Source organism: Thermobia domestica, chromosome 9 (assembly GCF_964235325.1).
Source record: "Thermobia domestica chromosome 9, izTheDome1.hap1.1, whole genome shotgun sequence".
Lineage (NCBI taxonomy): Eukaryota > Metazoa > Arthropoda > Insecta > Zygentoma > Lepismatidae > Thermobia > Thermobia domestica.
In genome coordinates, this window is record NC_137462.1 from 70,102,890 (window position 1) to 70,121,656 (window position 18,767).

At 35.1% G+C, this 18,767-nt stretch overlaps 1 protein-coding gene across 6 annotated transcripts in view; it reads right to left on the reverse strand.

Moving 5' to 3' along the window:
* Positions 1–16,424: 16,424 nt before the first annotated feature.
* The window catches only part of LOC145694726 (uncharacterized), a 127,618-nt gene continuing 125,275 nt past the window's right edge, over positions 16,425–18,767 (reverse strand). For 4 of the 6 annotated variants that reach the window (XM_081771279.1, XM_081771280.1, XM_081771278.1 and 1 more), the window contains exon 11: positions 16,433–17,130. In XM_081771279.1, coding sequence (XP_081627405.1) covers positions 16,686–17,130 — 445 coding nt within the window. In that variant the 3' untranslated portion in view covers positions 16,433–16,685. Of the gene's footprint in view, positions 17,131–18,767 lie in introns of all 6 variants that reach the window. The other 2 variants (XM_081771283.1, XM_081771282.1) reach the window with 2 other exon arrangements.

Here is an 18,767-nt window from a genome sequence, read left to right on the forward strand (position 1 = left end):
TAAAAAATGATGTACGTATTTATAATACGTGAATCTATAGTTTACATAACTTTTTAAGAAAAGTACGAAAACTAGTGATAAAATCTACGATAATGCGAACTCAAAGAATATGCACACCAGTGTGTAAAAATCCAACAATTGTTATGGAAGTTACCACTGAAGTTTGATTCTTGACTTTTTTTTTTTTTTTTTTTTTTTTTTTTTTAACTCAATGCAGCTAGGAGTATTGAGAAGTCTGAAGGAAAATATTTTTTCATCATTTAAATAAGGAAACTGAAAAACCTATTATCATTTAAATAACTCACAAGGTTTTTTTTTTTTTTTTCTCCGTGACGCCATGGACAAATACGTTTAAAAATTTCCGTTTGGATTTAGCATCCTCAAATTGGTGTAAGAAGCGCAATGAAAAATTTATCCAGGCGTGGTCATTTCTCGTGACTCCCATGCACAGCTATGTTCAGAAATGGTCCCATTCGATTCGCCACCCTCAAATTAGTATAAAAAGAGCAAAGAGAAATTTATCCAAACGTGGTCACTTTTTACCAGTGGCATCAACATTAATTTTTATGGAAAGCCACCCTCTTTAACTCGTTTATCCTTAATCGATTTCAAGCGCAACTAATGTGGATGCCGTAAAGAAACGCTCTTGTTTTATCCAAATTGAATGAGCTTTACGAAGTCTTCAGGATTTTTTGAATGTACAATATGTAAACTCAGGCGAATTAGGTGTCCCTGAAGATAGTGTAATGTTTACTTTAAATACTCTTCCTTTTTTTATGTTTAAACGTCCCTTGGACTTATTTGTTGACACCCTATTACGTAAGTTCCAGTGTAAATTTTATCGTGTTGCAGTAATTTCAAGTGTAGTTCGTATTATATTAAAGGGTTAGCGTTTACATAATTGGAAATATGATGTCATTAGAATTTTTCGGTAGTCCGTGCATGAAAATACAGGAGTTAAGTCGCATTATTTTAAATTAGTTTTACCGCTTAAATTTTATTTTATTTATAAAAACCATTTAAGTCTAAATAATCAGGTTTATTGTATACATTTTCCATAAAAGTAGACTTTAGGAACCGATGATTAATTAAAAAGGTATAGTTATTTTTATAATTTCGTCTGTTACAAATTATATGGTTTACGCATGCCATGACAACAGACTTGAGAACCCCAAATGTTTAATTCTGCGAAAAAACTTTCTGGGATTGAGGTTAATATACTGTGCGGACATTTCAAATGTAAGTACCGTTAAAATTTTGTTGTCGAAATAAAATGTTGAAATTTCCTGATTTGAATAACCTGAATTAGTTGAAATATGGGATATTTAATGGAATTACTCTCGCAACATAAATCTGAACTGAAAAATGGGAAAGTTCAGACATGTTTTAAGATGAAATAGATGGCTGAAATATTGATTATTCTTTATCTGTGGTGGGGAAAAAAAAGGTTGGACCCTATAGTTGGGTAAAAATAACGTTGAACCGCAAAAAATTTCAACAGAAAGTCTGACAATTGTTTCTTACTGAAAGAAATGTGATAAAAACGATGAGATAAAGTTTATGAACGTCACTGTTGTCATAACGGAATTTAACGGTTTTCATAAAGTGTATGCATTTTCTGACCATCACATGTGGGTCAATCGATTTGAAGTGATCCAGGGGTGGTTGTTCGACCATTTTTGAAAATTATGAAACTTACGCAGTTGTTTCCTTCATGTTTTAAGACTTTAAAACTGTGTTTACAGTATGCTTATCTGAAGTGGTTTGCCAGTGGCTTCCATATTTGTTTCGTGGCGCGCGTCTACTTTCACGATTATAAGGGTTAACAAAAACATTCATTACGAAAACAGTACTTGGTCTAGAAGGATAAAACAAAAATCATTTGATTGGTAATGGATCGAAGTAAAAACTAGGCCTATAAGTATTTACCTATGTTTCTCCTTTCTGTGAAAAACTTACAAGTAAAATTAAACCTCAATATCGGTGCAATTTCACATTTTGTAATGTTTTGTAAGTAAGGAAGGAGCCATATACAGAGTTTGATTTAGTTTGTGATATGAATAGATATGTCGGTAGTTTCACCAGAAAAAAATTTGATTGTGATATACTTACACTTGTTTTTATGATTGTGTTAAAATTCCGGTTTTGTCGAAAAACCCGAAGTTTGGATTTAAATAACTCGGATGGGGCTGGCGATGAAAATCTCAAATTAGCACAGGATGTAGTGCTGTTATATATGTTTATGGCAAATAAAAGACATTCTTGTGCATTTTACTACTACAAAAGTTAGCGTTTCAAAAATGAAACATACTCCGTTGAAGGGCTATCGTTTTGGCGCACTGAAGAAGGGCTTTGTAGGGAGTTACTTGTCTTCAGAGCACGTTGATAGTTTCACATGTATCAAAGTACATTTGCAATAAATTCTATTCGAACATTTTCATGGCTAGACTGTTTTAATAGGCTTGGGGGCAAGTGTTGATGCAACACACACAGTGTAGCTACGCTGTATGTGACGGGTCAGTCTGACAGTAGTGAGTTATCTGTTCATATCTGTAGCAAATGACACAAGTTTATGAAGGGTTTAATAATGTCATGCGAACCTATATTTTTAAAATCTGAATGTTTATGTTGTATGTACCGTGTAAATGGGCAGGTAAACAGGCATTGTTGGACATGTTTAATATTTCCAACGAAACTGATGAGTTGACTGATATAATAACGTACAAAAAGCGGATAACAGCTGATAGGGCAGAGATTAACACAGTTGTCAAGAGCAAAATGGAAAACCTGAAACCGCATAATCTTGAGTTAAAGTCTCAAGCTCTGCTTCTCTAGAAGATAAAAACAGAACATACTGCAGTGTTCACAGAAAATTATTCATTCATAGTTCACACTGAGATACAGAGTTTTCATGGATCAATATCCAAGCCATAGTTCATCCTTTTGTGTTCTATTTTAAGGAAAACGATAAATTAGAACACAAAACTTTGTTAAGTTATCACTTAAAGCACGATACAACGACATTTTATTGCTTTCAAAAGATTTTCACAGCGTATATTAAAGAAGTACACTCATGTCCAGAATTATTGTCGCATGTCTATATGTTGTTGTAGGAATATAATTTGATAACGAATTCGCGCGGTATTTCTTATAATGTTAGTATGTGTATAATCGACAAAGACATGTATGTGGAAAATTTCATTTCAAAAGAGCAGCAAATAAGAACAATAAAACGAAAATAAATCTCTTTTGTCCATTTAGCAACATTTTATTTTACTCATTTTAATTTTCGTATTTATAACTCTTTCCCTATGAAATTTAGCACAAATATACATTTTCCGATTATATACATCGTATCAGTATTAAAGTACCCTACAAAATCATTATCAAATTATATTCTTACAAGAAAACAGTTATACGAGGGTCACTACGAAAGTATTGAGATGTGAAATAACTTACATACTTAAAATTAATTTAACACTTACATTTTCTCAAAGTATTCACCATTACACTGTACACACTTTTGCATCCTCGAAAACCACTTTTGGAAGCAGTGTTGCCAGTCTTTTTCTTCAAGTGTTGAAAGTTCATTCTCATAAACCACTACAGCTTCGTCAGGACTGCAAAATCTCTTCCCACGCATGCGATCTTTGATCCTGGGGAACAGAAAAAAAAATCTCACGGGGCCAGGTCAGGACTATACGGCGGATGAGTCATAAGTTTGACCTCCGTAGATTCTAAAAACTGAATTGTGATGTTGGCCGTGTGTGCGGACGCGTTGTCATGATGAAGCAGGATCCCACGCAATCCAGTTCTTAGACGCCGTTCCCGAAGCTTCTGCAACACTTTTGTTAGGCAAACAGTGGTGTACCACTGGGCAGTAACAGTTCTTTGTTCTTCAAGTGGAACAGTTGCAACATGGCCAGATTTGGAGAAGAAAGTTGCGACCATCTTCTTCCCCACACTTCGCGGTCGTTTCACTTTCGTGGGTGGATTTTCGTCTGGAAAGATTCAAACTGTAGATTGGCGTTTATTTTCAAGGTCAAATTGATAAATCCAAGTCTCATCACCAGTAACAATGTCAGAAACGCGTCGAGAATTGCCTCCATCAAATCTTGCAAGCATTTCTTCACACCGTTCCGCACACATGCGCTTCTGCTGTTCAGTCAAAGTGTGAGGCACCCAACGAGATGAAACCTTCCTGAGCCGAAGATGATCATGAAGAATTTTTGTTACTGCTGGCGTGCTGGCGATCCAATGTTCACTGTAGATTCAATGTTCTTGAAAGTTGTTCGAGGATTTTCTCGAATCATTTGTTCCACAGCGGCAATGTTTTCATCTGACACAGCTGTTGACGGACGTCCAGCTCTCTCTTCATCTTTAAGCGATGTCCGGCCTCTTTTGAATTCACCAAACCACCGAAAAATTGTAGCACGGGAAGGAGCAAGGTCCCCAAATGCCCCCTGCAAATGGTCAAGGCTTTGTGTCTCGTTCAAACCACTTTTGAAATCGTAAAGGATCATTGCCCGAAAATGTTCCCTTTTGAGCTCCATTCTAGACAGCCGAATACTGCTCACATCAACAAACAAGTGAAGGCGATACGGCCACGCCGATAAGCGAGGCGAATTGAAACTTGCTTAGCTTCTTCGCTCTGGATACCAATACCGAACGCAATTGTTGGAATTCAAATACTGTACCACAACAATGCGTATCTCAAAACTTTCGCAGTGACCTTCGTAGATATGCGACAATCATTTTGGACATGAGTGTACATCCGAACATTAAAAAACTTACTTATTTTACTGATGGAGCGTCAAGTCAATATAAAAACAAAAAGAACTTCGCTAATCTATGCTGTCACAAACACGACTTCGATCTTGACGCTGAATGGCATTTTTTCAGATCATCCTATGGGAAAAACGCCTGTGATTGTGTGGGTGGAACTACAAAACGAGAAGTCGCAAAAACAAGTTTGCAAAGTATAATAAATAATCAGATACTCAACGTAGTGACATGTTTTCATTTTGTGATGAAAAGTTACAAAACAAAGTATTTTCTGGTGAAATCAGATGAAGTAGCTAAGATCTCCGAAACTCTACAAATACGTTTAGACAGCAGTACTAGATTTGTTGGTACTAGAAGGTACCACAAATATGTTCCTGTCTCAGAAAGCATTGTAAGATGTTACTTCAGAGTCAATGGACTACAACGACCATCCTGTGTTACGTATTCTATCACCTGCATCAAATTACTTTGTTAGAATCAAATATAATGGAGTAGATATCTTGCGAATATGCAGTTGTTTTGTTTTTACAACAACAATACGTTTATTTTAAAAAATAGTTTTTTTTTATTGCAATCTCAGTTGTGCTAAACGCTTCGGGTAAGGTACTCTCTCTCAAACAGTAATAGGTTATTAGTATTGTTTAATCTCCGTATATTTAAGTGCTGGGAATAGAACAATACACAAAAACATAATTATTGTTCCAATATTGAAACAATACACAACATATTGGACAAGTATACAGCATATCAACGTGCTCTGAAGACAAGTAACCCTCTACATAGCCCTTTTTCAGTGTGCCAAAACGATATCGCTGCAACGGAGTATGTTTCATTTTTGAGAGGCTATAACTCATAAAATGCTTCGTGTGGAGTGTTGTACTGTATGGGGCGCAAACGTGGACATTACGTAAAGGTGACGAAAATCGACTGGAAGCCTTCGAAATGTGGGTGTGGAGAAGAATGGAAAGAATTAGTTGGGTCGAGCGGAAAACGAATGAGAGAGTGTTAGAAATGGTGGGTGAGAAAAGAACACTTCTAGATATTATTAGGAAGAGGAAGAGAAACTGGTTGGGACATTGCCTAAGAAGAGATTGTATCATGAGGGACATCCTAGAGGGTATGGTGGCGGGAAAGAGAGGGAGGGGGCGAAGGAGACTACAATTAATGAATGATATTAAAACAGAAAGATCATACGCGAAGACGAAAAGGTTAGCGGAGGACCGTGGAGCATGGAAGCTTCTCAGCTGCGGCAAGTGACCTGTCAATAAAGGCAGAATACCTATGATGATGATGATAACTTTTGCAGTAATAAAATACACAAGAATGTCTTTTATTTGCAATAAACATATACAACAGCACTACATCATGTGCTAATTTGAGACTTTTATCGCTAGCCTCATCAGAGTTATTTAAATCCGAACATCGGGTTTTTCGACAAAACCGAGATTTTAACACAATCATAAAAACATAAGGGTAAGTATATCACAATCAATATTTTTTCTGGTGAAACTACTGACATATCTCTTCATATCACAAACTAAATCAAACTGTGTATATGGCTCCTTCCTACTTACAAAACATTACAAAATGTGAAACTGCACCGATATTGAGGTTTACTTTTACTTGTAAATTTCTCATAGAAAGGAGAAACATAGGTAAATACTTATAGGCCTAGTTTTTACTTCGATCCACTTCCAATCAAATGATTTTTGATTTATCCTTCTAGAACAAGTACTGTTTTCGTAATGAATGTTTTTGTTAACCCTTACAATCGTGAAAGTACGCGCGCCAAGAAACAAACATGGCCACCACTGGCAAACCCCTTCAGATAAACATATTGTAAACACAGTTTTAAAGTCTTAAAACATGAAGGAAACAACTGCGTAAGTTTCATAATTTTCAAAAATGGTCGAGCAACCAATTTATTTTTTTCTGGATCATTTTATATGGATTGACCCATGTGATTCAAATGAGAAATTTTACCTCATAATGATTGCAAAGATAATAAATTAAGATAATATTGATAAGATAATAAGTAAAGATTACCCAGCACTGGCAAGTGGATTCTGACATTTGACATACTGCCCAATAAAAGAAAGTATAATTTACCGACACAACTGAGGACATTGATTGAATGTTAAGTATGTCTCATCCTTTAGTGTGTCTTGTTCTCTTATGGCATGGAACATATTAAGTTCTTCTGAAAGGAGATCATCCTGAGGGGTCATCTGTAACTTTCCTTCCTATGATAGACTTGGACCCATCAAATGAGTCTTGCATATACTCTACCTTGATGTTCGTGTATGCTCATGCCCTGAAGAATAATGCCATTTCAACACTGACATTCGACCAGCCTCTCTTTCATAAAGCACTTGGAATTATAGCAAATGAAAAGGAAGACAGTCCATTGAAGAAAATGGTCATACGTCTGGGTGGATTTCATCTATTGATTAGCTTCCTGAGAGCCATCGGGCACATCATGGCTGGGTCTAGACTCAAAGATACTTTGGAACTTATCTAGACAGCAGTGTTGTGGAGCGTATACTTCCTGGAAAAGCAGTGGCAAGGGCGATACGTGGGCATCTTATAATATTCCAATCTCTCTTCACATTACTTTTCAGAAGTCATTGACTGTGAGAATGATCCAGCTGTCACTGTTGCAAAATTGGTACTTTCAGGTATGTTTGAATTAAAGGAGTTTTTAGATGCAACAGAGGCAGTGGAAAATCTTAAACAGAAGATTTCATTTTTGTATCATTTTTAAAAGAATATAGGACAGCTTCATTATGGCTTCTGCATATGAAAATGATAAACCATGTTCGAAAAATCATAAAGACTGAACGTACTGGAAACTGGTTGATGCATTTATCAGTTGTGAAGAACATGCTTCCATTCTTTGCAGCAAGTGGACATGGAGCATACACTACAAGTTGTAGATTGTATCTACGGAATATGTTGGAGTTCCTGTACGGAACATTTATCTCCTGATTTGCACCGGAAGTTCTGTGAAGAGTATCATGTTGTCTGAAGAAGTGATCGTTTCTAGGGTGGACTGTCAACTGATTTAATAATTGAGCAGGTGCAGATGAAATGTGTGAAGGGACGAGGTGACAGAACAGAAAGCTCTGTGGGTTTTGTCACGCTCTCTCTTCGCTCAAATGAATGACTCCATGAAAGAGTTCAGAAAAACACGAATTGTAATATATGAGTTGCATGTGAGATAAGGTGCAAACAGGCAAGAGAAGAATCAATCAGATGTTTGGAAAGCAGTAAATTTCTTGTCTCCCAGGATGTGATGTGCCTTATATAACATGTATATGATATAGTATGTTCCCTCTACTATCTTATACTACGCTTCCAAATCTGAAACTTAATTCCTGAGACACTCACATAATATAAATAAATTTGTTTACTAATCGTCTAGGTAACTAGCAAACAATAAACTTAATATCAATACCCAAGGTTCAGGGAATTTTATATCAATCAGACTTTCCAAGTAGACTAGTTTATTCAAAATTCAAAAAAAAAAAAAAAAAAAAAAAAAAAAAAAAAAAATGTCCTCTGTGATTAATGTTCCTTAATGAAAATGATTTCTCTAATAATAATAATAAAAAAAAATCGTTCAGGTACACCTCTAAACCCTGAGGTCCCCACCTATTTAAACCTTAAATTACAGATCACTCCAAACATGAAGATTCCTTTAAAAATTAACTAAAATTTCCTTAAGAGAGGTTCTGAACATGCGTCCTCGTACAAGCCATCATGAACCTCACATACTCTAAAGACAGACCCAACATTCTGAGTACTGTCTGGCCTAAGTCCCTAATTCAGGAATCGCCCTTTATTGGACAACCCTTAAGGAAATAGCTAGCTAACAGACTTTAAAAGGGAAAGGGAAAGGGAAAATTCCTTCATTTAGGAATAAAGCACCTCCACTCAGGCTCGGTAGTAGGAATAAAATTCAAAACAAACAACAGCCTACCATCCCCTTATGTGAGGAATCAGCTGTGAAAAAAATCAAATCGGCTAATTAAATACCGAGGAAAAAAAAAATATTACTTATCCGGCTCGGTTGCTATAGCAACAGCCTTCCCTAAAATTCAAAAGAAAATTTCTGAAAACAGACAGCGTCCGAAAAGGAACGTTGCCACAATAGATCTAAAGATCCCTACTAAATTTCATTTCCTTAAATATTCCTAACCGGGAATCGAACCTATTCTTAGACTATACCCATGGACATACAACCAGAACTTAAATATTCTGATTCGTATCCCGCTTAACAAGTCTAAAGGTTGACCCTATACACAACCATATCTTTCGGCTGTACCCCTGCTCTCACTTAAAAAGAAAAGTCGCGAAGCAAAAAAGACCCAAGGAGCACGAAAGCTCCTCCCGCAAGAAATTCCGTCTCGACTCTATCAAAAGAATCCAAATTCTGCCTCCCGCTGCTATTTCCCTTCTTACTTATATACGATTTTAACAGCTTCCCCCTCTCCGCAACGACGAGAAGAAACTGTCACTGAGCTTAACAGTGTTTCCAAATGAGCTAGCTAGCTACTAAACTTTAGCCTTACTTGGAATTAATTTTTTTAAAGTGAAAAGAATAACTTTCAAGATTAACATATACATCAAACAATACATAAATGCACACATGAAATATATAAATTTATATAAAGATTAATAGACAAATACCAATCTATAATAATTTTACCAGCGCTGGTTCTTACCACTAATTGTATATGTATTAATAAACAAGAAATAATATGAATATTAAATTCCCTTTTAAATATATGCATATATATACAAAACTAGCAATGGGCCTGAAAGTGCTCATTGCAAGGAATATATTTATATTTGACAAAGGAAAGCCTTTGAATACAATGAGATGACGGGACACACAGTTTCTGCATTTTCATATAAGAAACGCAAGGAGGTTTGTACCTTGGATGTTAAGCGTACTTTACATGAAAGAGATGATACTGTTCACATTGACTACCAACTTTTGTTTCAACGTCTTTTGCTATGTGCGCAGTCTAACAATTATGATTTGCGGGAACTGTTCATATATGAATTATACACTTTCCCAGCATCACTTTTTGACAAGGAAGGCCTTATGCGTGAGGCACCCAAATCCCAACTGGCGCATCTTTTACGGAAATATTTACGTTATGAACCCCTCCCTGATGACAAAATGCATTACGTTGTCGATGGTAGTTCACTTTTACATCGCATTCCCTGGATACGAGAGACATTGTTCAGCGATGTCATTAATAGTTATGCCATGTATGTTAAGAAGAAATACAAGAATGAAAATGATGTTTTTGACGGATAATCGTGAGGAGCTGCTGTGAACATACATTACAAATTTTTTATATGTTCAAATTCTAAGAGGAACTCAAAGGAAACTGTGTCATAAAATGCATTATAGAACAATTGGATCAAAACGTTGTAACATACATACTGTTCGCCCATGCACTGCGTGGCTGTGACACAACTTCAAGGGTGTTTCAGTTGGTAAAGGCGAAGTGATTACATTGGTAAAAGATGAAGACTTCAGGAATCTTACTTCTATATTTTTGAATTCCATTAGTTCAGAAGAAGTAATCATAGCTGGTGAGATAGCAATAGCCATTATATATGAAAAAAAGGAAGGAAATTTGAATGATGTTCGCTTTCGAATTTTCACTCAGAAAGTAACAAAATCATTAACTCAAGTCAAACCAGAGTCTTTACCACCAACTCGTGATGCACATGTCTTTCACTGTAAAAGAGTGTATCATCAGGTCCAGTATTGGCTAGGAAATTATCTAAACCTACTGCGATGGAGATAGTAAATAAAAGAAATTGCTAGTTCGTGGAAAAACATCTTGGACTCCAGCGCCTCCTTTCCTTCTTTGCTTTATTAAATGCAAATATTCAACTACTCAATATGCAACTCTACAGTGTAGTTGCAACAATCAGGTATTGTATTGCACTACAGCTTGCATAAGCTATCGTGGTGACAGTTGTTTTAACTCTGACTACTCCCATAGTAAGTAATGATGATTCTGAGCCAACCGATTTTCCCGTTTAAACTGCATTCTGAAAGTGAAACAGTGCTAATACAGTGCAGTAAAAGTGTTCAATTCGAACTAATAGACAATTTTACTTTCAATACTTCGTTGACGCATCCTGGATTATTAGTTTCTTTACAATTGTACTGTAATTGATAGATACATAGATATACAGTATATTATATATATATATATATATATATATATATATATATATATATATATATATATATAGAGAGAGAGAGAGAGAGAGAGAGAGATAGGTAAAATTTACACTGGTAAACAAGACACAAAATTTCAATTTCACATCTGAAACAAACACTTCTGCAATTTAGTTTTGACGAAATATTCAGTCATGTTACTCCCATAAACAAATTGCAGATCGTAAGTCCAAAAAATAAGTACTAATATTGTTGAATTTCAGTTTCTACTAATTCAGAAAATATTCGCCTATTTCTGAATATTATATTAAAAATAAAATTTCATTTTAATTACAAAAATATTCCAGCAACCTTAGTTCATAAGATGCATGTAACAATGGCGTGTGTTCCGGCCTGGATTACCTTGATAATTCTTAATTACCTTTACAATTGGATGCAATTTGTATAAATTATATACATTACATACTATTTGATTACCTAAAGAACAACTGTATAAAAAAAAAAAAAAAAAAAAAAAAAAAAACTTTACAGATCAGTTGGTCAGAAAATGCACAAACTTTTAGAAAATTGCTAAATTCCATTATGGTGTCCATTTTCCAGTATAGCGGCCTTATAACAACAGTGGCGTTGGTAAACTCTATTCCATCGTTTTTATCACTTTTTTTTTTTTTCCAATAAGAAACAACTGTCAGACTTTCTGTTGCAATTTGTTTGCGGTTCGGTCAAAATTTGACTTACTTTTAAACTACTAATCAAGTTAGCAAATGTATAGCTGGTCGAACCATTGAGAATAGAAATCAAAAGTGGGGTATTTGTTTGCTAAAACTGGATTCATTTTTAAACACGAGGTAAAATTACATTATAACATTTCGACTAAGTGCAGTACTTAATTATGTTGTGTGGATGTTATTCAGTTCCTACAATAACACAGATATCATGCAGCGAGTTTAACTTTCTACAGCTGCCTCCCTCGAAACTATGGCTATTACTTAGGGAGCATTACTATCTCATAATGCTCATGTCATTTTGCTTAGTCTGATTCTACTTGACATTATGCAATTATATTTTAAGAAATTAATGCATGATGATGCATGCAATGATTAAATGTAAAACTACGTAAATTTTGATTTGCATGTAGTTAGTATCAAACAGATATGACGAAAGCCCGGAACCTAACAATAATTTGTAGAAAACGTCTAGGTCAATATTAAATATCTATTTACTATTACACCTTATTGCATGAGTTCAATGGATGTAATTTCATGTAATGTTAATTAATTTATTAAAATATCTTCAATGTGGAAGTAACTCTAGAGAACGAACTTTCTGCTATAATCTTCAAATTTTAGGTATATTGAAATAATTGAATTATTGATTTCGGAACCAACCGTGTGGATATAAACTTCTTTACAGGTACATAATTTTGGAAATTGCATGAAGGTACAACTAATCCCATTTGTTAGAAAATATGCCAATTATTTTGTTTCTATTAAAATAATACTTGACAATCCCGATTCATCAAACAACAGTTGGAACGAAAATTCAATCATTTGATTTTATCTTTAGAATTTTGGTTAGTCTACCACAGCAATAGGGGGCATAAGGAAATGTGAGCGGACTTTGAATATAGCGTAATATTTATTGGGAAATAATATTTGGAGATGAGAAGGAACTACATTGAATTGAATTATTGTTATATTCACTATATATATATATATTTCAACCAACCAACAATACCCTATTTGGCTCTTGAGAATAATTCGAATGTTTTTCATTGGAAATAAAGCATCTCAAGTGATCTCCCTATAAAATAACATAAAATAAAAAGAAAGAAATTCTTTGTAGAATATTCTTAACGTGCTGAATCAGATACAGACTAGTTTTAAGTATGACTTCCTGAAAATTTTCTAAACTGCTTTCTTTAAGATAATTGATGCTACAGTCTCTACATTCATTGATCCATATATTGTATGGCTTGCAATTCGGAAACAAAGCAGATTTCCCAAGTGTACATACTCCTTTTTTCTTTTTTTCTTTCGTTTGGTTTGTTTACATGTTTAGTATCATTTCCAATCGTTGTATGAGAATTTTCGAAATACCCTATATACGGATATTACTAACATCTGCGCGCAAAAAATAAATAAATATTCGCAAATATAATAAAGGTAGAAACTTTCCCTAAAGAGCTCCCATTTAAAAAAAAAAAAAAAAAAAAAATAACAGAAGCAACTGAAGTGAGTAGGTGAATACTTCATAAACAACATTCTTTGCAATATTCTACAAAAATATTTTATGTTTACTGTTTGTTTATTTTGAGAACATTACAACATTACGATAAAATTGGTGGGATTGTTGGTCGTTCTTCATGCAGACATATCAATGATACCCTATTTCTCTAATAATCTAAAGTGTGTGAAGAAAACCGTTATAATGACGTGCTTGAAATTGTCAGTTATCCGTAACCCAATGGTAAAATTAGGTTTTAAAAAACAGTAGTTTTGCGTGAAAGTGCCACATAAAAATGTATTGAAATCCCTATCCGTGCTTATTCGTGTCCAAGTCTCATGCTTTTCTGTACGTGTGGTCCCGGATTCGATCTTGGTAGGGATACTGCCTTAGCTACAAACCTGAGTAGTGGTTAGTCGGAATCTACTATAACAACTTCGGTCTGTAAAAGAATGTTAAATATAAATTAATCAAAATTCTTTTCCTTTCCTCTGCATCATCCATACTGAATTGACGCAAGTCAGTTACATAATCATACTCTAAATATTAAATACTTCCCATATGTAAAATTCCGTGCTTTTACGTCAAGGACTAATAACCACAACATAATCGCGATAATAACACTACCTCTATCTATTTCGGACTTGAATTTTTCCAAAATCTGAAATGGTTTATAAAAAAATGCTCCAAATAATAAGCTGTTATTCCAGAAATAATCTCGATCCATAGTGTAGCTTTTGAGTAATAATGAAGTTTATAAAATTTTGATATCTAGAAATTCTAATTTTACTATTTTTATCTAACAGATTGATCTATCAACTTGATTTTACCGTAATATTGATCATGACGAATATCACAGTCTGTTTATAGTGTCAATTTCGAAATCTCATTATTGTACCGTCTCGAAATTATGTTTGAGTGATTCACCATAAGCGTTTACTCTTGTAGGATAGACACTCCACAGAAGGCAACCTGACAACTCTGAAACAGAACGCAAAGAGTCACGTCTAAACTTCTAATGCTTTTAGAAGCCCGTTGAGATTTGATATCTTGCAAGTCAGACTGCGTCTGTTCGTTAATTAGTGTGAATCGGCTCTATTTACTAAACATTGTTTACATTGGCTAAGAAGAAACTGTATCATGAGGAACGTGCTAGAGGAAATGGTGGCAGGAAGGAGAGGAAGGAGGCGAAGGAGACTACAGTTGATGGACAATATCACAACATAAAATCGTACGTAAAGACGAAAAGGTTAGCGTAAGACCGTGGAGCATGGAAGCTTCTCAGTTGCAGCAAGTGACCTGCCAATAATGGCAGAATACCTATGATAATGATGTTTACTAATATTATGGATGAATTGACACCAATTACTATGCCAAAATAGCAGTGTGCGAGACGTCCTTCTTATGGTTGGATGAGAATAAGATGGTAAATTGTAAAGTCTAAGAAATTCAAACTGCCATTATTTTCTTTTTCGAAGGTTCTTTGATTGTCGAGAGGATTATATTTAATTTTTCAAATATATATTGAAACCAGATTACTCGATTTGTAAATAAAGTATCAGGTTACTTACATGGCGTTGTGTATACTTGCAATTTAATGTACACAATAATTTAAATTTTCAATTTTACTCTGGAAATTTCAGGATATCACTTTGGTAGACAGCTTGTTTCATTTTTCGTAGTTATGTTTTATTAGTTAAACATAATTGTAGATTTAAAAAAAAAAAAAAAAAAAATGTGGAGAGCAGTAGCGTCTCCTGACGTGGATGTTAGGGCATTGGCAAGAAAGGAAAAAAAAATATTAACCCTCACAACCATAGACAATACTAGACGGGAAACCCCCTCTTCCCAGGAGCAAAGATGGGCCCACCACATTTTTTTTACTGATCAAAAATATTGTGATAAATTTACCTCAATTTACGCATAACTATTTTAGTGGCATTCGCATTCAGCATACGAGTATTTAATAGTGACTATACTTTGCGCACCCATCGATTTCCTGAATATAGTCTGTACTTGGAAGTTCTCGCAATTTTCGAAAGTAAGGAACCATGATCGTCACTGCATAATGTCCTATTTACGCCAACCTATAAATAGCAATTTACTTCTAACAATTTAGTCTGGAAATTATAAAGAGGAATCAAGGAGGATGTTATTACGTAAGAAATACATTTAATTATAATAATTATAGTATAAGTAAATATACCCTCAAAATATGAAACTGAAAATCAAAAACAAGCAATTACTTACTTACAATATACGTGAATTTCAGCTCAAGTCGTCTTTCTTTGCGTAGAAACCTCTGGATTACTGCTTTAGAAATAGTAATAGGGGCCCGAAACCGTAAGTCTTGAGGATGACCCACTAACGACAAAGTAAATGAAAATTACGGAAATAAAAAGACAGAATGGAAAACCGTTCTGTAGCTTAACGTCCAGGCTTTTCTTTCGCATCAACTGACACTTCCAACACAACTTGGATCGAGAAAAAAAAATGATGTTTCTTTTCACCGTACTCCTTACACGTATTTTAGGAAGAAGTCGATTGCGCCAATAACTTTTGAATTGAATGATATCTTTAGCAATAAAAAAAAAAAAAAAAAGTGCGCAGATCATACCCCCCTCTCCCCTCAAAAAATGTTCTCCGTATTGCTATAAAATATCTGTACATCCACAAATAAATCTACAGACTTGGCAACACTTGAGAGAAGCAGAAAACTCAAGACGTTGATTTCCTAACCAACGCCTTGGATCACACAAGCACGAGGTGAGGAACACAAAGCGCATGCACAATAGGAGTCTTTTAAAGCAGTGAAAATTCAGCCACAGCGTTGCCAACGACTTACCCGCAGAGTTGCCTCCTCAAAACATGACGGAGACCGCGCAGCACTTCTCTGTTCTTTTGCACTTCAACAGTTGATTTTGTCTCGTTGAAAATAAAAAATCCCAAGTTCTGACGATCCGCTTAATTAAATTAAAATACTTTTTTCTTCATTTTTCGTTGGGCGTTAACACACGACTTGCACACCCAGAGAAGACGCTACTGGTGGAGAGTAAAATAGAGTAGAGTAGATTGATAGAACAACTGTCAAACTGACCCAGTCACCTATTTTATTCTTCACAGCCATTATTGTCTTTTTTAATTTTATCTAAGACTGTGTCTAGCTTAACCAGACGAAATTTTATGTTTTGATTTGTTATTTTTATTATTAATATTGGGAGTTCCTCACATAAAATTTTCACTGTTTAATAGTACCGGTATATCGTTTATATACTGCATATTATAATTTAGAAATCGCTTCCTTGACATAGTATTAGATCAAGTTTCAACACGGACGGTTTTCTAATTCATAGCTTTAATTACTAATTTTCACACATTTAGACGAATTACTTTGTTTTAAAAATAACTTTTATCTTTAGAAGCAATATATAAGAATTGCTAAACTAATTCTTAATTTAATTTACCTGCTAATGATGGTCCACGGTTTGTTTTTCATATTCCTATACATGGGATTTTTCTTCGTATGATCCTGAAACCTCTTCTGATAATCAGATATGGAAGTGAATTCGGCAGGCGACATTTGTAGTTTTAGCGACGATTTTCTTTTTGCACGACCTTTAGGAGGGAGAGAGCTTGAACATCTTACATTCTTTTCCGACACAGTTCGAGATAAATTACTCATTCGATGAATTGCCAATGGATTACAAAATGTCACTCCATCATTATTGTCAGATATTTTTGAAGTACTTTTGGACGTTTTCACTTTATTTCTAGCACTGTCAGTTCTTGAAACATGACTAACACTCGATTCGTCACTAAAGCTATTACATGTTGCTTCTTCTTTGTCCAATTTAGACTTGACTTCAGCAAAACCAATATTTGCACTAGATATGACACCCTCTTTGCTGGAATATAATGAAAAGAACACATTAATAACTAGGAAAAGAAAATGGGAAAATACTACTGTGACTTCTACAGTTTTGCAGATTACAGCTTTTATCATAATATCAACTTGATTTGTCAAAATATTAATCATGTAATAATAGACGTCAAATATAACAGAAAACTGAATATTTCACTCTGAAACTTAAAACTGAACCTACACATTCATATGAGATCCTGATCGTAGAGAAAGTATGTTTTAAAAACGACAAATAAATGAAAAAATGAAATCTTTGAATTTTACGTCCCACGGTTATGCCAAAGGAGAGGTAATAATGAGAAATGAATGAAATGGTGAAATGAAGAAAGTGGTAGGTTTTGTAAAAAAAACCACGCATACGGTGTTTTTCCACCACGAAGCCCCACTTGGCGCGAGCTGGGATCGAACCAGAACTCCACGCATTAGAGGTGAACGCTTTATCACTGATCCACTGCGGCCGCGACAGATAAATGTAATTATAATAAACAAACCAAACCACTTGCCGTAATGACTCATTTGTGAGCCTGGGATACGGACAAAATCTCGCGGCCGAAACATCGCCGCCCAAAACCTCGCGGGACAAAATCTCGCCGGGCCAAAACCTCGACACCCAAAACATCGCGTGGCCAAAACCTCCCCGCGAATGAAACTTTTCTTTAACATTTACCCAACGAGTTTCTTAATATGCAAATAATAATAATAATAATAATAATAATAATAATAATAATAATAATAATAATAATAATAATAATAATAATAATAATAATAATATACAAAACATCGTGTGCGTGGGCTTTCTCGGGTTATTCCCGTTTCTTCCCACTTTCTTTATTCGATCATTTCCTTCATCCTGGTCATCTACGTCTCCTTAAACCTACAGGACATAATCAAGGAACGACGTAAAAACTCATATATTATTTCATACTTTCATAAATATTATTAGATTTTTGTAAAAATTTTAAGTTTTTGGATAATCCAAAGTTCACAATACTAACCCCGTTAGTTGTCATTACTTTCCTTATGCAGACTTTCTTTCCTTATAACCAGTTTAAAAACATCCTGTCGCCCTACCTTCACATTAAAATCCTCTAATACAGAAATAAAATTTTCATATGGTATCGCAGGACTTGGTCGAATACCCGTGATACTTCTTCTGGAACAGCGTCTTTTATACCGTCATCCTTATCATCTGTTGGAACATTTACATTTTGGTCAGGCGAGATTTGGGTATGTCGATAGTTTGGGACGCGAGCTTTTGGAAGACGAGGTTTTGGCCCGGCGAGATTTTGTCCCGCGAGGTTTTGGCCCCGCGAGATTTTGACCCGCGACGTTTTGGCCAGGCGAGATTTTGTCCCGCGAGGTTTTGGCCAGGCGAGATTTTGTACCCAAACCGTGAGCCTAAGCCTACTCTAGCGCCATCCGTTAGCGGCCGGCTGAACTACATCCAGCCTAGCAGCGAGCACGTGGTTACCACGCTGCGACGCCCTGTCTTTAATAGGCACGTCAGGAGCTTTCTAGACCTTAGTCGAGTCGAAATAGCGAAAAAGGTCAAACTAATTCCCACACAAATTATTTTAGGTTTAAAATGTAATTTAGACCCTCCTATTTAACATATTAAAA